This window comes from Bufo gargarizans, chromosome 1, assembly GCF_014858855.1.
Source record: "Bufo gargarizans isolate SCDJY-AF-19 chromosome 1, ASM1485885v1, whole genome shotgun sequence".
Classification (NCBI taxonomy): Eukaryota; Metazoa; Chordata; class Amphibia; order Anura; family Bufonidae; genus Bufo; species Bufo gargarizans.
The window spans coordinates 285,937,056-285,964,045 of NC_058080.1; the positions used below are offsets into that span (position 1 = coordinate 285,937,056).

General features: G+C 47.5%; 1 protein-coding gene across 1 annotated transcript; it reads left to right on the forward strand.

The window, feature by feature from the left end:
- The first annotated feature begins 5,824 nt into the window (after positions 1–5,824).
- On the forward strand, positions 5,825–12,260 carry CCNG2 (cyclin G2). Its single transcript, XM_044304424.1, is given in 9 exon segments — positions 5,825–6,015; positions 6,949–7,093; positions 7,968–8,105; positions 8,200–8,450; positions 8,797–8,875; positions 8,970–9,068; positions 9,435–9,566; positions 9,568–9,641; positions 10,813–12,260. Coding segments are annotated over 8 exon segments (1,050 nt in total). The 5' UTR covers positions 5,825–6,015; positions 6,949–6,955; the 3' UTR covers positions 10,952–12,260.
- Positions 12,261–26,990: the final 14,730 nt, after the last annotated feature.

Sequence of the window (26,990 nt, forward strand, 5' to 3'; positions counted from 1 at the left end):
AAAACCGTAGTATCCACGCCTGCCAAGGACATAACCCACTTCACCCAGCGTGCCAGAGTGATCGTGGTGACAGGTCGGAAAGGGCGTCGGTACGACAGAAAAAGCTGGGGACAAGAAGGAGAATGATGAGGGAGAGTACGTCCTTTATATTCCCGGAGGCAGGCCACTGGACAAAGAGCAGGAGAATCCGGGAAAACCGGATAAGATACGGATCGGATATTAGTCTTGGTGCGCCGAGTGATGTTAAACACCACCCCATCCGGAGTGAAGGAGCGAGCGTCATAATCCAACGCACGGACATCAGACACCCTCTTGCAGGAGATTAAGCAAAACAAAGAAACCAACTTAGCCGAAAGCTGGCGAAGAGAAAGGTCCGCATTAGATGGCCATGAGGAGAACAGGGACAGCATAAAGGAGACATCCCACGTAGAGGAGAAACGAGGTCTGGGAGGACGGGAAAGACGGGATCCTCTGAGAAGCCGGCAAACCAAAGGGTGCTGACCAGCCGGGCACCCCCCAAAACCGTGGTGAAAAGCAGAAATGGCGGAACGGTACAAATTGATGGTACGGTAAGCCTTACCGTCCTCAAAAAGTGACGTAAGAAATTGGAGAACATCAGTTACAGGAGCTGAAACGGGATCCAGGTGCCCAGCCAGGCACCAATCAGCCCAAGATCTCCAGGCTGACCAATAAGACCGTCTGGTCCCTGGAGCCCATGCCTCGTCCAATAGGCGTCTAGCTGATTCCGAAATTCCAGCGACGTCCCAAATTCTGCACGCCAGGAGCTGGAGGGAGCCTTCGAGGATCAGAGGGTGCCCCAGACCTGATGGATCCAACAAGAGGTCCGGGAAGACCGGAAGAAGTAGAGGGCAAAGGATCAGACACTCCAGAAGCTGAGGGAACCACGATTGGGTGGTCCAAAATGGTACTATAAGGGCGAGATCCGCGCCCTGACGGCAGATTTGAGTTAAAACTCGGGGAATCAGCGCAAATGGAGGGAAGGCGTAAGAGACTTGGCCGGACCAATCCTGTAGAAATGCATCTACCGCCTCCTGTCTGGATCCGGGCGCCAGCTGTAAAACCGCGGAAGGTGGGTGTTCAGACGAGACGCAAAGAGGTCTAAATGGAAAGGACCCCAACGAGAGGATATGGACGAGAAGACTGTGCTGTCTAATCTCCAATCGCTGGAGTCCGACAGAAAACGCGAGCTCCAATCTGCATGGATATTGTGGAGGCCCGGTAAATATTCTGCTGACACAGTAATCTCTCTGGCAAGACAGAACGTCCAGAAATCCCGCGCCAAGCGGGATAGAGTCATAGAATGCGTGCCTCCCATGGCATTGACATACCGGACTGCAGAGATGTTGTCCATCCGCAGTCTGATGCAAGTCCTGGCCAGTTCGTTCGCGAAACTGTGAACAGCAAAAGACCCCGCCAGCAGCTCCAAGGCGTTGATGTGAAGACCAGACTCTTCCTCCGACCAACGACCTCTGGTAGTCACCCCGTTGCAGTAAGCCCCCCATCCGAGAAGGCTGGCATCCGACTGTATTGTGATATCTGGACGGGAGCCAAATATCACCCTCCCGTTCCACACTTCCAACTTGTGGATCCACCACGTCAACTCATCTCTGGTGTCCTCGTCCAAGGTGATTAAATCCGCATAAGATGCTCCCGACTGGAGGTAGGCAATCTTGAGCCGCTGCATGCCCCGATAATGTAGGGGAGCAGGAAACACCGCCTGGATGAACGAAGAGAGGAGGCCTATGATACGGGCCAGATGACGAAGGGAAACTTGCGGAAGAGAGAGGGTGTGAAGAAGCTCCTTGCGGATGGCACGCACTTTGGGGGATGGGCTGAGAGTCTCCGTGGACCAATTGATAGTGAAGCCCAAGAATTCTATGGACTGGGCCGGAGTAAGAGATGACTTCTCCAGATTGAGAAGAAACCCCAACTGCGATAAGAGGTCCATGGACCACTGTAGATGCATAAAGAGAACGGAAGGTTTCTGGGCCATGATGAGGATATCGTCCAGATAAATAATCAGGCGAATTCCTCGACTGCGGAGACAAGAAACGACCGGCCGCAGAAGCTTGGTGAAGCACCGAGGGGCCGAAGAGAGTCCGAAAGGCAGGCATGTGAACCTCCACACCTCCGAGTCCCAGAGGAAACTAAGGAGATCCCTGGATGATTCGGCCACCGGAACTGTCAGGTAGGCATCCTTCAGGTCTAGTTTGACCATCCAGTCCCCTTGGAGTAGCAAATCCCTGAGGAGGTGGATGCCCTCCATCTTGAAGTGCCGGTACTGCACAAAGGCGTTTAGAGCCCGGAGGTTGATTACGGGCCGCATCTGGCCTCCTGTTTTGGCCACTAGGAACATACTGCTTATGATACCCTCCGAGGATGAGGGAGCTCGCTCTATGGCGCCCTTCTGACATAGCGCTGTCAATTCCTGGTGTAACAGTAGGCGCGATGAGGACGGGAGAACTACCGGATGTGGTGGGGGAATCTGGACCTGAGGGCATATCAGATCTATATGAAACCCCCGCACAGTAGAAAGAACCCATGGGTCGGTGGTGATGGTTGACCAAACATGGGAAAAAAAGCCGGAGCCTGCCCCTACCCAAGGAATCAAAGAAGACGCTGGTACTTGACTTACCGAAAGGGCGTCTGGAAGATGAACCTCTGGCTCCACGGGAACGCCATGAAGATCCGCGGGTGGGGAAGAAGGCGGGTGGCTGCCTGAAACTCCTGGGTGGAGGAACGATAAGGGAAGGAGCCTCGACCCGATCCACAGGACTGGTAGGATGAACGGCCGGACAGGCGGCCCCTAGAGCTCCGATTCTGGAAGACCCGTTTCATCGAGGTCTGAGCCTTGTCCAAGGCAGTGAAGGCCCTTAATGAAGGAATCCCCAAATAGTAAGCCCTGGGCTTCTTTACCTGCCTCCATCAGGGCTAAATTAGAGAGCTTGGGCTCGATTTTAAAAAGGATTGCCTTTCGCCTCTCAATAGAGAGCGAAGTATTCACGTTGCCCGTGATACACACGGCACGTTGAACCCATCCCCGGAGCTCCTCCGGATCCACCAGCGTATTCTGGGTTCTGGCTGACTCAGCCAGAAATTGACACATCTTCGGGTCAACTATTGGCGTCTCACAGACCTTGTTGGGGATAATCGGTCTGCGGCACTCAGCCTTCATCTTATTACGCGCCTCCTTAGAAAGGGGTTGGCGCACCCGGGCTTCTAGGTATTTTGCAACATGTGCGGACGGAAGCCACTCTGCAGACCTAGGATGATGCAGTGCATCGGGGTCAAAGAGGGGATCCCCAGCAGGATCCAAAATCGCTGAGGATTCCAAAGGAACCTCAAAGGATGCAGATAGTGGCACGACCGATCCGGAGGATGGACCCGGAAGGTCCGAATCCAAAGGATCGTCCTCCTCCAAGTCCACAAAATCAACAGAACGATACTGAGCCTCCTCATCTGAGTCGAGTTCAGAACCCGAAACACTATCATGCTGCGCTCTGGCGCATTTCCATCGCCTCACCTTTTCTGCCTGGCGGGCAGAGGCTCTTTTGCGCGAACGGTGCGCGCCATCTTGGGTGGCTACAACTCCACCAGTCATAACGGTTCTGGAGGCAGATAATACATTTTCAGACGGCTTAGACCCCGAAGGTCTGGAGGAGGAAGGGCCAGCCATAAGGGCCTCAGAAATAGAATTTGATATGGCTGAGGACATAGACCCCATAGCAGCTGCAGCTACTGAGCGCTGTATTGCTGAGGTCTGGGCATCAACAGACATGGCACCAGACTCCAGGGCATTAGAAGGCGCCTCCATTGACTCAGGGGCAGGCTCACCCCCACGCATATTGTCTTTAGACATGGTAATTTATAGGGCAGTATTAACTGAAAGAGCCCTAACACTGACAAGCTAGTGAGATTTATAGAATATCTCGACCCCCAAAGGCTAAAACCCCAAAGCTGTGGGAGGAAATACCGCAGGACACGAGCGGGACGCAGGGAGACTCCGGCAGCTCTAAGCGGGGAAAACGGCCGAAATCTCGCCGAGCCCAGAGCGGAGAAATGCAGAGAGACGCGCGAGCAGCCGGAGGAAAAAAATGGCGGCCGAAATCCCGCGAGATCTCGGCCGCCAGAAGAGGAGACGGACGAAAAGGAAACTAAGGGAAAGGTGAGTGAAGAAAACAACCCACGAAGCGGCGAAATGGCCGACTAAGGGGGGGGGGGGGAGCTAGGATAAGCGGCGGAAACAGAGGCAAAATCTAAGGAGAAAAAAACCTAAATAAGAAATACCTGGGGGAAAAAATAACACATAAGACCCCGAGACCAAAAAAGAGAGGGGTGAAGAACACCCCAGACACAGTATGCAGCCCACAATACGATTAAATCAGTACCTAAAACAATAATGCTCGGTACAATAATCTAAAACACAATAAAACTCTGCCCACAGATATGAGAAAGACAAACTGTACTTATCTGTGAGAAGAGCAGCAAAGAAAGAGGAGGAGTTGACAGGGTCCAGGACTGTTATACTGGCACAGTGGGGAGGAGTTGGTTGCCATGGTTTTCATTTTGATTGAAACGTTTGTTCTTTGCTGCTATATGATTTTAGTAAAGAAAGAGATAGCAATACTCGCCTCCGTGTCATGTAATAAAATCTTGGTTTTGGTATAGTGTTTATTTAGTATCATTATGGTGGTAATATTGTGATCCCATGTGGTCATGGTATAGCGGTATTATTCGCCCTTTATATAGTGTTATTAAGGCTACTTTCAAACCTGCGCTTTCCATTTCCACTATTGAAATTCGTTATAGGATCTCAATAGCGTGGGAAAAAATGTCAGTTTTGTCCCCATTCATTGTCAATGGTGACAAAACTGAGCTGAAGGGGACGGAGTGCACGTCCGTGTTGCATCCGTTATTTTTTTTGAGGACCATTGTATCACAACGGACAAAAATAAGATTTTTTTTTTTTTGCGTAACGGACATGCGGACATGGAACGCACACAGAGTCATTTCCGTTTTATTTCAAGCCCCATTGAAATTAATGGTTCTGTATATGGACCTGTAAAAAAACGGAACGGAAGAAAAATATGTTCGTATACAAATATACATGATCCCTTAAAGGTTATCGTTCACTGAGTTATTTGTGAAACAGTTGCTATGGCAATATATGTATATAATGACATTTTCGGAATATATTTATTACTTAGCCAGAGTCCTTTAATACAATATAATGGGATATTGGGGTAGCCATGGCAACACTCTCAGGTGAAAACACGGCTTCCAGGTGCATAAGGTGACATACCGAACGTTACTGCGCATGTCCATAAATTCTCAGCGAAGGACTCATAAGGACAAATCTGTCCAGCAACAAGAACATACAATCCACCAACCGCCTCTGCGAGAGCGTCTCAGCCAATCACTGCCGTCTTTTTTATTACCACAAGCCAATCAGGCGCAACGCCTCTCCTTTGTCCAATCACAGCGCTAGACAATTCGGGCGGTCTTTTCAAACTGATAATGACAGGAGGCGGTAGGCAGGGACTTTTAAATGCCAAGACGTAGTACGCTAGTCGATGTATTCATCCGCCGAACGGCTTGTGTTTTTGTTACCTCAAACCCGCAGTTTTCTGCCACACTTCATATTCGCCTCCCCTTTCCCTCTCATTCTGGTTATTATTTAACCTCGGTAAAGAAAAGCGGCACACAAGAAGCCCTGTAGCTGCTTGGGACTATTTTACTGTTTGGTCCTTGTTCTTTGTATCAGATTCTGTCAGAAATTCCTCCGCCTCGTGACGTCTGAGGCTCCAGGGCGTTGAAGGATCAGAAACAAAAACAAGAAGACGAGAGGAGAAGCCAGAGTGCACTGACAGCCTATATTCCAGGATTATCTGCCCCTAATGACAGGACTGTGGGGGCTGCTGATGAGGATTACTACAATGTCCGGGCTGTGAGGTGACAGGAAGCCCTTCTCTCCCTATATGATACTTGATACAGGTGAGCCCCCTTTATGTGACTGAAGGCTGCCATTATCTTATCTATTTCCATCTTTGTTCTGTTTAGGTTTCCCTTATTTGGCGTGCTAATTTAATGAATCGTATTTAATATGTAGATATCTTCGGTATAGCTATATGCCCTGGCAGTTGTATACATGGCGATCGGTGCCCTGTGTGCGCATATATTTGGCGATCTCTCATATACCGATGTGATAAATATCAGATGTCTCGGATATGCTCTTGTGTCATCAGGGCTGTGTTGTGGTGATACAGTGCCCCCTATACACTGGAATAAAGGGTCCGATGTCTGTATTTGGGGAGGAGGGGGGATAGCTGTGGACAGTAGTGCAGATCGGAGATGAAGAAGGGGTGCACAGTCTGGGGATAGCTGTGAACAGTAGTGCAGATCGGAGATGGAGGAGGGGTGCACAGTCTAGCTGAAGGGGGAGGGCCATCTGGATAGCTGTGGACAGTAGTGCAGATCGGAGATGGAGGAGGGGTGCACAGTCTGGGGATAGCTGTGGACAGTAGTGCAGATCGGAGATGGAGGAGGGGTGCACAGTCTGGGGATAGCTGTGGACAGTAGTGCAGATCGGAGATGGAGGAGGGGCGCACAGTCTGGGGATAGCTGTGGACAGTAGTGCAGATCGGAGATGGAGGAGGGGTGCACAGTCTGGGGATAGCTGTGGACAGTAGTGCAGATCGGAGATGGAGGAGGTTTGTTTGCTTCTGATCAGCTGAGAGTCGCTGGATACACAAAAGAAATCCCCCTCCCCCCGGGGATATTTCCTGGGCTGTGAGGACGTGACCGTCGATCTGTAGCTAGCTGGAGACTGCCCCGCCCCCGTGCCAGGCCACTCCCCGCGCCAGCTGATCGCTCTGACTCCGAAGCCTGGTTGTTTACTTCTAGTGGTTTTTCTACCTTGTTTGTTAGATCCAAGATGAAGGATTTAGCAGCCATGGATGACACCAGCAACGAGGCCTTCAAGCTCCTAAAGCAGCTCAATGTTCACCTGGAAGAAGAGCACAAGTACCAGCCCAGAGAGAAGGGCTTGATTCTTATAGAGTCCACAGCAGAGGTGAGGGGGGAGGGTGCTGTTTATTGGTGGAGCTAGGTGTAGTCCCAGCGGTTTTAGCATACTCCTGATTTGTTATATCATACCGCTATGCCTTTGTCCCTAAATTTTGGCTCTCAAGACTTTCTGAAAAGGTTAAGTGGCGTGGGCTTGGCAATACGCCCTGACACATTCACTGTAATTTAAAGGGGTTGTCTTGGTTCAGAGCTGAACCCGGACATACCCACATTTTCACCCAGAGAGCCCCCCTGATATGAGCATCGGAGCATTTCATGCTCTCCTTTTGTCCTGCTCGATTCAGCATTTTTTAGGAGATCTGGTGACGTACCAAGCTCTCCATAGGTAAGCTAGGTGGAGGCTTCCGCCAAGCAGTTAGCCCGGTGACCTCACCGGCACTGATGGGCAGGCTTTAGCGCTGCCCTAGCCGTTTTACAGGCTGAAGCCCGCCGGTGACGTCACCGTATACACTGCTTGGCGGAAGCCTCTGCCGAGCAGTGTGAAAATGTAAACAAAAGTTTGTAGAGAGTGACTTGTATTGTGCATCCACCCTTCTGTGAATGTCCTATAGTCCAGATTCAGCGCCGACCAGGTGCGGTGATGCCAGGTGAAAGGAACTTTCCTTTGTTTTGAGCTGTGATTTGTTTTCTATGCTCCCTCACAGTATATACATATATAATTTCACACCTAGAATGATTGTAACCTTTCTTTGGGCATCAGCTAACTTTTTAATTTTTTTTAATTTTTATTTTTTTCGGGTGGGGGTGGGGTTATTTTTGTTTGTGTGCTCCCAGAGCAGAGTTACCCCCCCCCCCCATAAAATAATTGCGATGGGTACCAGTTGAATGACATCTAATGTGCATTCCTCTGTATTTTCCAGAATGATAATACAATCTGTCCAAAATCCAGAAATGGAAAAGTAGAAGATCTATGGAGTTTAACCAACTTCTTTGGCTTAAGTATGGAGACCTTTGTCTTGGCTGTGAACGTCCTGGATCGATTTCTGGCCATTATGAAGGTGAGGACAGAGGATTTAAGAAAACGTGCTTGCTTCTTACTAGAGAATTGTTTCTAGGAGAGTCATTTAATGTATTGTTCCGTGTTTCATTTAGGTGAAGCCAAAACACCTCTCTTGCATTGGTGTCTGCTGCTTCCAGCTGGCAGCCCGAGTTGTGGAAGAAGACCGCAATATCCCATCCATCCATGATGTGATCCGCATCAGCCAATGTAAATGCACTGTCTCCGACATTAAACGCATGGAGAAAATCATTTCAGAAAAATTGCACTTTGAATTCAAAGCAACCACTGCCTTAACCTTCTTGCACTTATATCACACAATCGTACTCTGCCATTCCTCTGAGAGGTGAGTGGACCGAAGAACCCCTATGTGGGATTCTCATATGATTACACAGTTCTGGGAGTACAGACTAGGGCTTTCCGCAGTATGGTGGCCGCCAGGTATGGATTAGTTATTAAAATACCTTGTGATTGGTACTTTTGATCCAGCTTTTCCATACCCGGCTGGGATGATATTGACTCCCCAGAATCTAGGAGTACTGATCTAGCTTTCTTGCTTCTCTGCTTATATAACCATGAATATCTTTACCCAGCACAAGTAGAGACTCGGTGAATGTCTCCTTTCTCTTAACTGGATTGTTTTTGTTCCCATGGATCCAAGTAATGAATGTAGTGGATTTTCTACTCTGCAGGAAAGAAGTATTGAGCCTTGAGAAACTGGAAGCACAGCTGAAAGCATGCAACTGCCGACTCATCTTTTCCAAAGCAAAAGTACGTTTTGCTTTTACTTCTGACACTGATATTTGGCCCGTCTCTGATAAAGTACGCCAGACTCACGGTCCGATTTCTCCCTTTCTCTCTCCAGCCCTCAGTGTTAGCCTTGTGCCTTCTTACGCTCGAAGTAGAAACCTTGAAGTCTCTGGAGCTATTTGAAATCGCTCTTCGTGTTCAAAAACATTCAAAGGTAATTGAACTTTCATCACTGTGACAGTATTCTGAGTAATGGACTCTGACTGGGGGTCGTACACATGTCCATGTGTTGTCAGTGGGATGAGGAGAGCATGCCTTTGCTGGCGGACAGAAGGATCGGGCATTGAACATGACTGATCCTGCTATCCCACCTCTTTCTTTCAGTAGAAGAGTGGAACATTACAAGGTACTCATTAAGATCACTGGGTAATGCCAAGCTAGTCTTTGGCAGCGGATCAATGTCCTGATAGGGTGTGTGGACGGTGTTAGTTCAAGTCAATAAATCTGACAGTATTTAACCTGCCTACACCTTGAACGTGTTTATAGATAGATATATTAATATCTAAACCTTTTCTTCCAGGTTAATGACAAAGACATGCTTTACTGGCGGGAGCTGGTATCAAAATGTCTAGCAGATTATTCATCCCCAGAATGCTGCAAACCCGACCACAAGAAGCTAGTATGGATTGTGTCCCGACGCACGGCCCAGAATCCTGCATAACAGTTACTACAGTGTTCCAGAGCTGCCAACTATTCCCGAGTACGGCTATATGAATGAGAGCGAGAGGTAGGAGCTCGAGAATGCACATCGGTCTTTCACGTGGCAGCCATTACAGCTCCCGAACTGCAGACCTGTAAAGTGTCAGTGAATACATTGGCAGGTTTATCTCATAAGGAGGCCAGGAGACTGGATGACAAACCCTTATGGTAGCTGTGATGGCTGTCATTTCCTGTTCTCACTTGAGAACTTGGATGACACAGTTGGAATTGACAAATGGATGACAAAGATGTTTTAGACCAGTGTCAGACAGTTGTAAAACTTTGAGTAAGTGATCTAAAGCTGGCCGTACACGTTGGATGTCTATTGGCCAAACCTATCAATTACGGCAGGAGCAGCCTACCGTCCAGTAGATATATGGGGCCTCCTGACTCTTCCTCAACAAGCGAATGGCAAGGGAGATGGGGATCAGGCAGTTGGATTTCAGCATGATTGAGCCCTCTGTTTTCTGGAATATAACCCCCCCCCCCACCAGAGGTGTCTGGCAGCAACTGGTCCGTATCTTTTTGTTCTTCTGAGATAGTTAGTCAGATAGTCAGAAGAGATAGCGTTCTACGGATGTTTGTCTGCGTATGGCCAGCCTAAGCTAAGTTCACTGGAATCTCGGGGGTCGTATTGCCACTCTCTGGAACAGGCCTAAGAACTCCCTTAATAATGAAGCCTCCATCCCCCCGATATGTTTCAAGCTATTGTGAAATATCATGGCGCAATATCCTCTGGTGTTTTCTGTAATATTGTTTATTGCACCTGTATCCATTGTGTAGAAAGCCATTTAGGTTATTTAGACCTCCCATGTAATGAGCAGCACTTTTTGGTACCCAGACCCCCCATTTCTGAAAAACGTCTGCCATGGTGTTCAGATTTGAGATGTTTTCCAAGACAGAAAAATGACTTGCAGCACTAATACGTCCTCGATGTCTAGCCATTTGTAACTTAATGGGGACAGACACATGTAATGTGCTCATCTGCCTGTGCAGCCATACTGGGCCCTCAACAGATGGTTCAGCATTCAGGCTGTGGGTTATGAAGATGACTTTTATTGGTTTCCTTCTGTTCATTAGCTGGAGGTAATGTGGGGGAGTATTAGATCATGCTCATGAATAAGTACACTGCATAATTTGACTGTATGTGAGATACAAAGCGTTCATGTGTAATAATGTATGGACTCTTCTCTCCTTAGTGAGGATTCGTGTGAAGATATGAGCAGCGGAGAAGACAGTCTAAGCAGCTCTCCCCCAAGTGACCTTGAGGCGTCTTTCTTTTTTGATGATTACAAGCCAAAACTGAAAAGCCGTAGTCGTCACCTCTACCCTTTGTAGCAAAGGATAAATAATACTACTTGTATGCATGTAATGTCATAGTACTACGATATGATATGTGGATGGAATATGAGATTAATTTTTATTTGCGTACACAAGTTTATCTGTATTTTAGAATGCCAACAAAACTATAGTTAAGTGCCTTATTTTTACATTTAGAAGTTTGTTTCCCTCCAGCACCACCCATGTTCAATCTGGTTTTCTTTCTTGAACAGCGTTTCTTTTGAACCACTGAACAGGGAACAGTTTGCTCTCCTTCTCCCGTGGTTGCTGTATGTGTAATTTTTGTGATTTCTCCATATTAATACGCTCTTACAAATCTGCAGTTATGTTTTAGTCACTTCTACATTCCATATTTTCATTAGCTATGTTTATATATTATATAGTTATGCTTGGAAGCTGTTGTTAAAGGCACTCTAACTCTAGTTTTGTTAACTACCCACAAGTTGATTTGAAAAAAAAAAAAATCTGCATTTTTAGAGCGGTTCTACTAGTGGAGTAGCCCATAAGAAAATGGAGGGCATGCTTTTGTTCATTTTATAATACCCCTAACTTTTTCCTCTAGTAATCCTTGGCTTGTTTGGTGCACTCTAGAACTTATTGCCCACTGTCAGTTGTGGAACAGGTTGTAGTCCTCAAGGCTTGAACCAGGAGTACTGGTTATTCAAGCAAGATATCGTTCAGTAGTAGTGATCAAACGCCTCAGTGTTTAGCCTCAGACAAAGTATAATGCCAACATTCTATAGGTTTTTGGGCATCAAACCAGAAAAGTGAGCAAAGGACTGAGGTTCTTAAAGGGGGTTCTTCAAGAATGGTATAAAAAATGGCCTCCAGCAACCTGTTTTAGAATAGTATTCATACTATTTGTTGTACAGCAGGAACTTTACTCTACAATAGATGATAATGATATGTACCTTTTTATTTTTTTTGCGACTTGATTTCATGGCTGAGTAGCCTGATAGGAACGGAGAGGTGGCTACAATGCTGCTCTCTGTTCCTGTCGGGCTGTTCAGCTTGACGATATTTTGCAGGCAGGATTACATCATTACCATCTATAGTAGAGCAGAGTTCTTGCTCTACAGTAAATAGTAATGGAGCAAACGTACATCAGACATAGAAGCCTGATCTCAGCATGGTGGCGTGAATGCAGCCCTGCAGAACAGTGAAACAAGCCCCTGCCTCCCCTCTTAGGCTGGGTTCACACCTGAGCGTTTTACAGCGCGTTCCTACGCGCTGTAAAACGCTCAACAAGGAGAAACCAATGATTCCCTATGGGAATGGTTCACGCTTGGGCGTTTTACAGCGCGTACGATCGCGCTGTAAAACGCCCGACGCTCCAAAAAGTACATGAGCGACTTTTGGGGCGTTTGTGGCCATAGGACACTGTAGTGAATCACACAAACGCGCGTCAAACGCGCGTTTACTATTACAAAAACGCGCGTTTGCGCAACGCTCAAGTGTGAACCCAGCCTTATGGAGGTAATTAGTCCTAGTCACATTCTAGGATTGGTTTCTGGAGGCCATGTTTTTATACCAACCCCTTTTTAAAGTTTTCATTCATTTGCTTGTTTTCCATTGTGATTGTATTGTCTGGTAGTGCTAGCTTACACCAAGGATTGTCATATTTATTGTATTTTTATTTTTTAATGCACGGTAAATTTGGTTTGGCAGTACAATTCCACAGTTTTGTAGTGTTATACATTGGATGACCTGTCCAAACAATATATGACGTTATTAAGGTCCTTTTGATGATTTGCTTGCAACATGTGCTAGTTTACGTTGATTGGAATTTGATTAGCGCTCATTTGCTTTCTTTTTTTATTAAGCGGTTATCTCTTAGATTGCAGCACATCCTTGTTTACGTAGGGAGATGTGCTGCAAACAAACTTGAGTTTTTTAGTTTTTTTTAAATGCCCTCATAAAATATGCGATCAGCAACAAATGAGCGTTTTCTTGTTAGTCGTATGATCTGTGGGCAGTGGTCAAGAACGAACATTCAGCTGGTCACTGGCCCATGTATTACAGCTGGTAGCCCAAAATATGCTAGTAGACAGAATGACGAGGCTATAAGATTTAATAACTAGAATATTAATAATTTGCTGTCTTGTTGCCAAACGAATGGTGCCTGTTTCCAGTCTATAAAGATGAACTGTCACAAGTTTTAATTCAATCACAGTTCCTTTGTTAAAAGAAAAAAAAAGTCTGAAAAACTAACTTTTGTACTGATTTTGTTTAAAATGTGAATTGTGAACATGTTAAATTTCTACATGTATGTCCATGTAGAGGTGTGTGAAGGTACAAATGTGAATGGTGCTGTATGTTAAAAAAAATCTGTTGTGGAAAAACAAATGTACAGAAAAATGTAAATGAAAAAAAATGTACAGAAAAAAATCTAAAATGCACAGAAAAAAAGTTATTTTTGTATATGTATGTAGCATTTTGTTAAACGGCATGTAGATATTTAATTTATTCCATACGGCATATATTGTTTATTAGACTGTTCTGTTTTTTACAGCAGTCTTAACCAATAAAAAAACTTTTACAAATTTATGTCTCTAATTACTCCCAGTTATTCTGAAGGATGGGGGGGGGGGGCGCAAGCGACCAGATCCCGCTATATATAGAAGTGTAAAGTGCCATGAAGTTAAATGCGTTGCATGATATAAGAGAATCATCTATGATACAGTGAGTTTGGAGCATTAAACTCGCCGTCATTACGGGACATCCGTCGACAATCTGGAAATATGTAGCTAGTCAAAGATTTTCTATGTTGGGACAACCCCTTCATAAACGGTGGAATTGATGCCAAATTTTAAACATTAAGGGGCACATTTATTTAGATTGGTCTTAAAGAGGACCTTTCACTACTGTACAAACTAAAAACTAACTAGATCAGTGGGCAGAGCGGCGCCCAGGGGTCCCCCTGCACTTACTAGTATGCCTGGGCGCCGCTCCGTTCGCCCGGTATAGGCTCCAGTGTCTGCGCTCCCTCTGACAGATTTTTTTGTAGGAGGCGTGTCCCTTGCTGCACTGCTGGCCAATCGCAGCGCACAGCTCATAGCTATGAGCTGTGCGCTGCGATTGGCCAGCAGTGCAGCAAGGGACACGCCTCCTACAAAAAAATCAGTCAGAGGGAGCGCAGACACCGGAGCCTATACCGGGCGAACGGAGCGGCGCCCAGGCATACTAGTAAGTGCAGGGGGACCCCTGGGCGCCGCTCTGCCCACTGATCTAGTTAGTTTTTAGTTTGTACAGTAGTGAAAGGTTCTCTTTAAGGCCCAGCGCTGCTGGTGGATCCACCGAAGTTATGTAGAGGCGCCGGCTTCTAAATAACTCAGAGGGAACCACCGCCGTTTCTAAATGTAAGATGGGTTCCTAGCTGTCTTATATTTACACCATTTACCAATACACCCCATGACAGCACCTGTGAGAGATCCTCCCCCTTCCGGACAGGAAACAGGAACTTCCCAGATCGTTAAATTGGTCCACTGCCTTCCACCACTCAGTTCTTTCCTGTCCAGAGACGGGAGGATTTCTTTTCGGGTCTATCTTTGGGCTGCAGGACCTCTAGGGTTAAAATGATGAAAACCTAGTGGAGGTACCTGTCGGCGTAAGTCTCAACTAGGAGCCGCTGAGAAGCCCAGCGTTTTCTCTCCCTAAATTCAGAGCCATGGGGGGATGCCTGTAGCTGCCTCATTTTGTCCCTGCCTAGCCGGCGTGAGAGGGGAGGTGGATCTTCTCCTCTCATTACGGCAGGCCGAGTCTGGACGCGCACGTCGCATCGGAAGTGACGCGTGCGTTCCACCGGCCGAAAGGGGAGGAACTTAACATGGCGGGCGTTGCTCATCCCATTTGAAAAAGGGAACACCGGCCAGCCAGCATGGAGGGAGCAGCAGCAAGCAGATACCGGTCCGGACGGCCAGTTCTTCCCTCCATTGCCCCCCTTGAAGCAGCATAGTCATGCAGGAAGAAGGGGAAGTGCAACTGCGCACTGACAGGAGCAGCTCTCTGAATCCAGCATGGTACTCCTGGGGGTAAGAGCGGTTAACCCCCACCATCTCCATTTGGGGAGTTATTATTGTGGTCAGAATTAGACTGATTAGGGCTGTTTTATTAAATGCAGGTTAAAGAAGCCCCAAGAAAAGCTACCCACAAAACAAAAGCTAAGGAGTGTGGAATTTGCAAGCGTAAATTGGGCCCGTCTTACCCCAAAACATGTTGCCAACCATGTCTGGATAAGTAGGGATGAGCGAACCCGAACTGTATAGTTCGGGTTCGTACCGAATTTTGGGGTGTCCGTGACCCGAACCCGAACATTTTAGTAAAAGTCCGGGTTCGGTGTTCGTCGCTTTCTTGGCGCTTTTTGAAAGGTTGCAAAGCAGCCAATCAACAAGCGTCATACTACTTGCCCCAACAGGCCGTCACAGCCATGCCTACTATTGGCATGGCTGTGATTGGCCAGTGACCGAGCCTCTATTTAAGCTGGAGTCACGTAGCGCCGCACGTCACTCTGCTCTGATCAGTGTAGGGAGAGGTTGCAGCTGCGACGTTAGGGCGAGATTAGGCAGTGATTAACTCCTCCAAAAGACTTAATTCAGTAATCGATCTACAGCTGTGGATCATTGAACTGCTGCTATTCAATTGCTCACTGTTTTTAGGCTGCCCAGAGCGTTTTTCATTCACTTTTTTCTGGGGTGATCGGCGGCCATTTTGTGTCTTGTGGTGCGCCAGTACAAGCTGCCACCAAGTACATTTAACCATCAATAGTGTGGTAGTTTTTTTTGGCTATATCCTACATCAGGGTCAAGCTGTCACCAAGTGCATTTAACCATCAATAGTGTGGTTATTTTTTGGCTATATCCTACATCAGGGTCAAGCTGTCACCAAGTGCATTTAACCATCAATAGTGTGGTTATTTTTTGGCTATATCCTACATATGGGGCAAGCTGTCACCAAGTGCATTTAACCCTCAATAGTGTGGTTATTTTTTGGCTATATCCTACATATGGGGCAAGCTGTCGCCAAGTGTATTTAACCATCAATAGTGTGGTTATTTTTTGGCTATATCCTACATCAGGCTCAAGCTGTCACCAAGTGCATTTAACCATCAATAGTGTGGTTATTTTTTGGGCTATATCCTACATATGGGGCAAGCTGTCACCAAGTGCATTTAACCCTCAATAGTGTGGTTATTTTTTGGCTATATCCTACATATGAGGCAAGCTGTCACCAAGTGCATTTAACCATCAATAGTGTGGTTATTTTTTGGCTATATCCTACATATGGGGCAAGCTGTTACCAAGTGCATTTAACCATCAATAGTGTGGTTATTTTTTGGCTATATCCTACATCAGGCTCAAGCTGTCACCAAGTGCATTTAACCATCAATCGTGTGGTTATTTTTTGGCTATATCCTACATCAGGGGCAAGCTGTCACCAAGTGGATTTAACCATCAATAGTGTGGTTATTTTTTGGCTATATCCCACATCAGGGGCAAGCTGTCACCAAGTGCATTTAACCATCAATAGTGTGGTTATTTTTTGGCTATATCCTACATCAGGGTCTTGGCTGTGCTTGCTATTTTATTGAGGGGTGAAATACAATTGCCAAAATAGCAGTACCCTAAATCTGGTGTTTCAGCTGTGGCCAGCCAATTGTAATACTGTCTGCTGTCTGGCAAAGGATATATTTTTGTTCAGGGTTGAAATACAATTCCCAACTTAGCAATTTCCTAAATTAGTGGTTTCTGCTGTATCAGGGCTACTTTAAATCTATTCATTAAAAGGGTATATAAATTGGTAGCTAAAAGAGTACTGTTCCAGAGATGGCTCACAGATGCCATGCCAGACATTCCAGCGGTGGTTTCTGAACTGAAGGTTCTATTGGGGTTTGAGAGGATTGAAGCATCTAGACACAAGGAAGGTTCGGCTTCCAAATTCTTCAATAAATGGCCTGCTTTTATTGCGGCGCATCTTAACCCGACAGAGATTGGGGAATTGGTCAAACCATTTCAGTATACCTCGTGGTATCTTAAAGCATCTCTGGGTAATACCTTGGGACCCCTGGCAGTATAGTTCTGCCCCCCCCCCCCCCCCCTCCTGTCTCTCCCCTCCCATTTCTTTCCCTTTTTTCTTCTTTTCTCTATTACTTTTGTTTACACCTACTTTTAGTTAAAATAAAAAATGCAGTCAGATTTGTAAGTACTGTACTCATGTTCCATGTGATACTGTATTTGGCTCCCTGGCTTTCCCTGAAGGTCATGGGGGGGAAAGTATGTACAATGTATGTTGGCTGGATACATGACTTTTGTGTTATATTTCTTGTGATTCTGCTTTCAAATAAACAGAATAAAAAAAAAAAAGGGTATATAAGATTCAAGGTGCAGATAGGGTCATTCACAATAACTTCACACACACGCTACTGTGCAATTCCAAGTCTAATTCTGTGTGTAAACGTATACCTGTCACCCAGCGCCTAAATAATAGGCCTCAAATTTATATTCATCTAAATCTGTCATTATTGCTGTGGCTGGTCAAGTTATTTAGTGTCCGTCAAAGCACAGTTTTTGTTCTGGGTTGAAATACAATTCCCAATTTAGCAATTCTCTAAATTAGTGGTTTCTGCTGTATCAGGCCTACTTTAAATCTATCCCTAAAAGGGTATATTAGTTTCAAGGTGCAGATAGGGTCATTCTCAATAACTTCACACACACGCTACTGTGCAATTTCAAGTCTAATTCTGTGTGTAAACGTATACCTGTCACCCAGCGCCTAAATAATAGGCCTCAAATTTATATTCAGCTAAATCTGTTGTTACTGCTGTGCCTTTATTAGTGTAATACGGTACCTAAATAGATAGCCAGATAGTGTTAGGTGTCTGTAAAAAAAGGCCTGAATTTGAATTCAATACATTGGGCCAAATAATATTTTTGTTATTGTGGTGAACGGTAACAATGAGGAAAACATCTAGTAAGGGACACGGACGCGGACATGGTCGTGGTGGTGTTAGTGGACCCTCTGGTGCTGGGAGAGGACGTGGCCGTTCTGCCACAGCCACACGTCCTAGTGTACCAACTACCTCAGGTCCCAGTAGCCGCCATAATTTACAGCGATATTTGGTGGGGCCCAATGCCGTTCTAAGGATGGTAAGGCCTGAGCAGGTACAGGCATTAGTCAATTGGGTGGCCGACAGTGGATCCAGCACGTTCACATTATCTCCCACCCAGTCTTCTGCAGAAAGCGCACAGATGGCGCCTGAAAACCAAGCCCATCAGTCTGTCACATCACCCCCATGCATACCAGGGAAACTGTCTGAGCCTCAAGTTATGCAGCAGTCTCTTATGCTGTTTGAAGACTCCGCTGGCAGGGTTTCCCAAGGGCATCCACCTAGCCCTTCCCCGGCTTTAGAAGACATAGAATGCACTGACGCACAACCACTTATGTTTCCTGATGATGAGGACATGGGAATACCACCTCAGCACGTCTCTGATGATGACGAAACACAGGTGCCAACTGCTGCGTCTTTCTGCAGTGTGCAGACTGAACAGGAGGTCAGGGATCAAGACTGGGTGGAAGACGATGCAGGGGATGATGAGGTCCTAGACCCCACATGGAATGAAGGTCGTGCCACTGACTTTCACAGTTCCGAGGAAGAGGCAGTGGTGAGACCGAGCCAACAGCATAGCAAAAGAGGGAGCAGTGGGCAAAAGCAGAACACCCGCCGCCAAGAGACTCCGCCTGCTACTGACCGCTGCCATCTGGGACCGAGCACCCCAAAGGCAGCTTCAAGGAGTTCCCTGGCATGGCACTTCTTCAAACAATGTGCTGACGACAAGACCCGAGTGGTTTGCACACTGTGCCATCAGAGCCTTAAGCGAGGCATTACCGTTCTGAACCTTAGCACAACCTGCATGACCAGGCACCTGCATGCAAAGCATGAACTGCAGTGGAGTAAACACCTTAAAAACAAGGAAGTCACTCAGGCTCCCCCTGCTACCTCTTCTGCTGCTGCCGCCTAGGCCTCTTCTGCTGCTGCCGCCGCCTCGGCCTCTTCCTCCGCCTCTGGAGGAACGTTGGCACCTGCCGCCCAGCAAACATGGGATGTACCACCAACACTACCACCTGCGTCACCAAGCATCTCAACCATGTCACACGCCAGCGTTCAGCTCTCCATCTCACAAACATTTGAGAGAAAGCGTAAATTCCCACCTAGCCACCCTTGATCCCTGGCCCTGAATGCCAGCATTTCTAAACTACTGGCCTATGAAATGCTGTCATTTAGGCTGGTGGACACAGACAGCTTCAAACAGCTCATGTCGCTTGCTGTCCCACAGTATGTTGTTCCCAGCCGGCACTACTTCTCCAAGAGAGCCGTGCCTTCCCTGCACAACCAAGTATCCGATAAAATCAAGTGTGCACTGCGCAACGCCATCTGTGGCAAGGTCCACCTAACCACAGGTACGTGGACCAGTAAGCACGGCCAGGGACGCTATATCTCCCTAACTGCACACTGGGTAAATGTAGTGGCGGCTGGGCCCCAGGCGGAGAGCTGTTTGGCGCACGTCCTTCCGCCGCCAAGGATCGCAGGGCAACATTCTTTGCCACCTGTTGCCACCTCCTCCTACTCAGCTTCCTCCTCCTCTTCTTCCACCTGCTCATCCAGTCAGCCACACACCTTCACCACCAACTTCAGCACAGCCCGGGGTAAACGTCAGCAGGCCATTCTGAAACTCATATGTTTGGGGGACAGGCCCCACACCGCACAGGAGTTGTGGCGGGGTATAGAACAACAGACCGACGAGTGGTTGCTGCCGGTGAGCCTCAAGCCCGGCCTGGTGGTGTGCGATAATGGGCGAAATCTTGTTGCAGCTTTGGGAATAGCCGGTTTGACGCACATCCCTTGCCTGGCGCATGTGCTGAATTTGGTGGTGCAGAAGTTCATTCACAACTACCCCGACATGTCAGAGCTGCTGCATAAAGTGCGGGCCTGTCTGCGCTACAGCGTAACTTCGGCCTTCCCGCTCACCGCCTCATATGCGACGTGCCCACCAGGTAGAACTCCACCTTGCACATGCTGGACAGACTGTGCGAGCAGCAGCAGGCCATAGTGGAGTTTCAGCTGCAGCACGCACGGGTCAGTCGCACTGCGGAACAGCACCACTTCACCACCAATGACTGGGCCTCCATGCGAGACCTGTGTGCCCTGTTGCGCTGTTTCGAGTACTCCACCAACATGGCCAGTGGCGATGACGCCGTTATCAGCGTTACAATACCACTTCTATGTCTCCTTGAGAAAACACTTAGGGCGATGATGGAAGAGGAGGTGGCCCAGGAGGAGGAGGAGGAGGAGGAAGAGGGGTCATTTTTAGCACTTTCAGGCCAGTCTCTTAGAAGTGACTCAGAGGGAGGTTTTTTGCAACAGCAGAGGCCAGGTACAAATGTGGCCAGCCAGGGCCCACTAGAGGAGGACGAGGATGAGGAGGAGGTGGAGGAGGATGAGGATGAAGCATGGTCACAGCGGGGTGGCACCCAATGCAGCTCGGGCCCATCACTGGTGCATGGCTGGGGGGAAACGCAGGATGATGACGATACGCCTCCCACAGAGGACAGCTTGTCCTTACCTCTGGGCAGCCTGGCACACATGAGCGACTACACGCTGCAGTGCCTGCGTAACGACAGCAGAGTTGCCCACATTTTAACGTGTGCGGACTACTGGGTTGCCACCCTGCTGGATCCACGGTACAAAGACAATGTGCCCACCTTACTTCCTGCACTGGAGCGTGATAGGAAGATGCGTGAGTACAAGCGCACGTTGGTAGACGCGCTACTGAGAGCATTCCCAAATGTCACAGGGGAACAAGTGGAAGCCCAAGGCCAAGGCAGAGGAGGAGCAAGAGGTCGCCAAGGCAGCTGTGTCACGGCCAGCTCCTCTGAGGGCAGGGTTAGCATGGCAGAGATGTGGAAAAGTTTTGTCAACACGCCACAGCTAACTGCACCACCACCTGATACGCAACGTGTTAGCAGGAGGCAACATTTCACTAACATGGTGGAACAGTACGTGTGCACACCCCTCCACGTACTGACTGATGGTTCGGCCCCATTCAACTTCTGGGTCTCTAAATTGTCCACGTGGCCAGAGCTAGCCTTTTATGCCTTGGAGGTGCTGGCCTGCCCGGCGGCCAGTGTTTTGTCTGAACGTGTATTCAGCACGGCAGGGGGCGTCATTACAGACAAACGCAGCCGCCTGTCTACAGCCAATGTGGACAAGCTGACGTTCATAAAAATGAACCAGGCATGGATCCCACAGGACCTGTCCATCCCTTGTGCAGATTAGACATTAACTACCTCCCCTTAACCATATATTATTGTACTCCAGGGCACTTCCTCATTCAATCCTATTTTTATTTTCATTTTACCATTATATTGCGGGGCAACCCAAAGTTGAATGAACCTCTCCTCTGTCTGGGTGCCGGGGCCTAAATATATGACAATGGACTGTTCCAATGTTGGGTGACGTGAAGCATGATTCTCTGCTATGACATGAAGACTGATTCTCTGCTGACATGAAGCCAGATTCTCTGTTACGGGACCTCTCTCCTCTGCCTGGGTGCCTGGGCCTAAATATATGACAATGGACTGTTCCAGTGTTGGGTGACGTGAAGCATGATTCTCTGCTATGACATGAAGCCTGATTCTCTGCTGACGTGAAGCCAGATTCTCTGTTACGGGACCTCTCTCCTCTGCCTGGGTGCCTGGGCCTAAATATCTGACAATGGACTGTTCCAGTGTTGGGTGACGTGAAGCATGATTCTCTGCTATGACATGAAGACTGATTCTCTGCTGACATGAAGCCAGATTCTCTGTTACGGGACCTCTCTCCTCTGCCTGGGTGCCTGGGCCTAAATATCTGACAATGGACTGTTCCAGTGGTGGGTGACGTGAAGCATGATTCTCTGCTATGACATGAAGACTGATTCTCTGCTGACATGAAGCCAGATTCTCTGTTACGGGACCTCTCTCCTCTGCCTGGGTGCCTGGGCCTAAATATCTGACAACGGATATATATTTTTATTCATTTCCCTATCCACATTTGTTTGCAGGGGATTTACCTACATGTTGCTGCCTTTTGCAGCCCTCTAGCCCTTTCCTGGGCTGGTTTTACAGCCTTTTTAGTGCCGAAAAGTTCGGGTCCCCATTGACTTCAGCCGGAGCAGCTAACAGAGGGAAACGAGGTACAGAATATTATGCCAGACACCCTGACAAAATATATTGATTATAAAGCGCTCACAGTGGAAGTCGCTGCCCACCTGGCTCCTGACCTACGGAAAACCCTGGCCTCTTCAGTCACCCATGTTATGCAACAGCTGCAGGACACCGTGCAACAACATGATGCCAGATTAGATGTGGCCGAGTCCCGAATACAGCTGATGGAAGACACGGCAGAATCGATCCTCCACAAATTGCATAAAGTACTCACGGAAAACAAGAGACTGTGTGAGAAGATGGAGGATTTAGAAAATCGCTCCAGACGCAATAATTTGAGATTGGTGGGGCTGAAGGAGGCGATTCCGGCGGGGGAATTATTGGCTATCTGTGAAAATGATTTTGCACCATTGCAAGGTGGAGCGCGCGCACAGAGTGGGCCCAAATAACCGCAGTGACGACCGCCAACCTGCCAGACCTAGACAGGTCATTATGCGTTACTTAGACTACTCTGACAAATAAGCCATCCTCAGAGCTTACAAAGCACGTAAAGGCCCTGTCATGCTTAGAGGGGCGAAGATTTTGCTTTTTGGGGACTACTCTGCGGAAGTCTCTAGGAGGAGGAAGGCTTTCTCTCCGATCTGTACGCAATTATACAACAGAAAGGTCAGATTCGCACTGATATACCCGGCCTCTCTTCGAATCTACTGCTCGGATGGCTCATCCACGCTGTATCATTCGCCGGATGAAGCGTCCAACTCCTTGGAAAGAAGCACGTCACCTCCTCAGGGATTGTTGAGGTCGCCGCGTCATCGTGATCGGGACTGGGGATCCAGTGGCCTTACAGAGGATCCGCTGATGTCGGGATCCCACGAGCGACCCACTGTGGACCGGGTCGGTTCGAGTTCGAGTCAGCGTCGCGAGACAAGATGAACTTACTGTGGAGTCTAGTGAAGTACTCCATTGCTTAGGTCCAGGGGACAATACGGACTTCAGAATGCTGAATCAGTATGTGGTGGGGTCGGCCTGTTGGATAAGGGAGGCCGGGGGCAGTTTTGCTCCCGTGGGGACGATCAGGTTTCATCTAATCCCTGGGGCCCCGGCTTCCCGAATCCAGGAGGTGGGCTCACTGACTCAGTGTGCCCTGTCACTTTGTCATTTTATTGTTAGTACGGGGTGTTCAGTAGTTGACCCATCTGCAGTGATTATTTGCTATGCCTAATTTCAGGGGTCAGGAAGTTACTTTTATTTCAGAATGTGATATACAAGAAATGCTGTGATTGTTCGGGCCAGGCTTTTCGGGCCTGGGAGACCGGGGGCACAAGTTTGCTCCTGCAGGGATGTTGTTTTATTCTCTAATCCCTGGGGCCCCGGTTTCCTGGGCCGGAGAGGTGGTCCGACGGACGGGACACACTACACCACATTTTTCAATGTTTGTATGCTCTGGTCAGTTATAGATGGAAATGTGTTTTCAGCAGGAGGGTAGTTTGGGGAGCGTAGCGATCATAATATTTTGATCGTTCGCTTGCACATGGGGAAAAAAGTGAAGTCTCCAAAAGATCGAAAATGGCCTTTAGGGTCATATTTAGGGCCTAGTACCCTTAGGTTCTGTATTTGTTGTTGTTTTTTTTATATTTTGAAGGGACTATGGGAAATGTTAATTTTGCACTTAACTATTGGATGTCTGCCTCTCCTCATCTTCACATGCGAATTAACATCCAGTGGGAACCTCCATGAGAATAGTTTTCTGGAACGTTAAGGGGCTGCGCTCTCCTCAGAAGCGTAACAAAATACTCCGGCACCTAAAAAACCTTCATACTGACATAGCCCTCTTACAGGAGACGCACTTAGCAGATAAGGATTATGTCAGGATGAGGAAGATGTGTGTGGGTACTGTGGTGGGTTCCGCTGCAGTCAACCGTAAAGCGGGAGTGCTGATCTTAGTGCATAAGAATTTGTCCTCCACTGTTCTGGATCAGTCGTGTGATGACCAGGGGAGATGGTGTACAGCGAGGATCTCGTTAGGATCGGATGAATTCACGATTTATAACGTTTATGCCCCTAATGGAGATAATAGGCCCTTCTTATCTGATTTAGCTGGGACTATTGCCAAAGATGGGTCAGCCAAGAAAGTGGTGGGGGGAGACCTCAAAGCTGTATACTCCCTGAGGGAAGACAGGAAATCTTCACGGAAACATAATGAGCGTTTATCCATAGTTGATGGGGCGTTGGTAAAATTTATGGATGACACAGCACTGATAGATTCCTGGCGGCTCTTAAACCCAGATAGTAGGGAGTATACTTTCTATTCTAACCCCCATGACTCGTGGTCGCGAATCGATTATCTTCTTACCTCCAGCAATCTAACGAACAGGATCTTGGGAACCAGGATTCATGATCTGATCATATCCGATCATGCCCCCATCTCCATAAATATAGAAGAACAGCAGCCCAGGGGTTCAGACATTATATGGCGTTTTCCAACATTCTTATATCAAGATGAGAATTTTGCGGATCTACTTAGGGGATGGTATTGGGAATATAAGGGGGATAATAGCTCCTATCAGGATTCACCATCTATCTATTGGGATGCAGCTAAAGCGGTGCTAAGAGGACGCATAATGGCATATACGCAGGGACTCAAGAGGAAAGTGGCGCAAGAGTTGACAAAACATAGTCAACTGCTCTGTTCGGCCTATACTGAGCATATGACCAGGCCCTCAGAACAATCTAGGATACAATGGAGGGTAGCCAGGGAAAACTACGAGCTATGGTATGAGAGAAAGGCGAAGATGGATATGTCAATCTCCACGGCCAAATTTTTTAGGGAAGGTAATAAGTCAGGGAGACTCTTGGCGTCATTAGTGAAAAATGCTAGGCGACAACATCATATAACGTCCATAGCTGACCCTCGAGGCGAGGTACACAAAAAACAGAGAAAATAGTATCTGTTTTGTGTGACTTTTATGCTAAGCTATACTTACATGTACTCTTTCTTTCTAGACGTGTATTGCACTGATTGCTCTACCTCGATGTATCTGCATTATGTCTATATTCTTATAATATGTGATGTATTCTTTACTCACCATTATGTGACGTGCAGTGAAAGTGTCATGTAAGAGGATTTATTATAAATAAATAAAAAATATGTTAAAAAAAAAAAAAAAAAGATCTCATGGACAAAAGGGCAGATGCCTACTTAAGAAAGAATTGGGAGGCATCCACTTCTGCCTTTAAACCAAATATAGCGACTACTTCGGAGGCAAGGTCATTAAAGGCCTGGTTGGAGGAACTAGAGTCTCATATAGAGAACAAGAATCCCAGGGATCAGCTTCTGGAAGCTATACTGACCATGTCCAGAGCAGTGGACTTTATTTCTGATGCCTCCGCTGATGCATTGAGGCTTTCCGCTAGAGCGGCCGAACAGTCCAATTCAGCCAGAAGGTCCCTATGGTTGAAAGGGTGGAAGGGTGATGTGGCTTCAAAGTCTAAGTCGTCTTTCTTTGTTTTCTCCTGCCTGGCGAAATATTACCGCAAGCGCCTGGGCAAGGGGTATTATAGAGGAAGGCTACCGCCTAGACTTCAAGAGGCTACCACCCAGGACATTCAAAATTACTTCCTTAAACCAACATTCTGCAAAACAGGTGGCACTTACGGAGGAAATAAACAACCTCCTGGAAAAGGCAGTCCTTGTTCCAGTCCCAAAGAACGAACAAGGGGAGGGTTTTTATTCAACCCTATTTTTTGTTCCCAAACCCAATGGGACGTTCAGGCTGATAATACATTTGAAGAGTCTCAACCAATATCTGACCTACCAGAAATTCAGGATGGAATCCATCTCCTCCACGGTCCTCCATCTGTTCTCCAACTGCGTGATGGCCTCAATAGATATAAAAATGCCTACTATCACGTGCTCATTCATCCATCATCTCAGAAATACCTCAGGGTAGCGGTGAAGATGGGAGAATCAATTGTCCATATGCAGTTCAGAGCACTTCCCTTTGGGATATCATAGGCGCCGAGGCTCTTCACAAAGCTAATGGCAGAAATAAGAAGATCAGACATCATTATAATCTCATACCTGGACGACCTTCTCTTGGTAGGGCAGTTCCCAGAGCTGTTGAGATCCCAAATACAGGAGGTCCTGGGGACCCTGATGAGCCTGGGCTGGTTAATAAATTGGGACAAATCGTCCCTGATTCCAACCTCCAAATGTGTTTTCCTAGGCATCTTATTAGATTCCCAGACGCAGAAATCTTATCTTCCGGTAGACAAGAAGAAAGTTATTCTTCAGAAAATCAGGTCTTTCAGCAAAACCAAGGAAGTATCCCTAAGAAAAGCAATGTCTATTCTGGGTCTGAATTCCCTGCTGTGAGGTGGGCCCAATTCAGGTCCAGAATACTTCAATGGCACATTCTGTCCAAATGGGATGGGAGGTTGCTATCCCTGGATCGCAAGATGGTGATCCCGGGGTCCCGGGGTCAGTAACCCGGTTCCTAACTTGGTGGCTAAAAATTCCGAACCTAAGTCAGGGAGTAGAGTGGTTGAAACACGACCCCTTAATAATAACCACCGACGCAAGCCCTGGGGGATGGGGGGCCCATTCAGTTTTGTTTTTTTTCCAAGGCCCTTGGTCAAAAACCCAGAGTGCCCAGTCCCAAAATGCCAGGGAGTTAAGAGCAGTCCTGTGCGCATTAAAGGAAAGTCTCCCATCATTGCCTCAAAAACATGTCAGGATCCTATCAGATAACGCCTCTGTGGTAGCTTATATCAACAAACAAACAAGGAGGGACAAGATCTCCTCAACTAATGCAGCTAGCATCCAGGATCTTCTTGC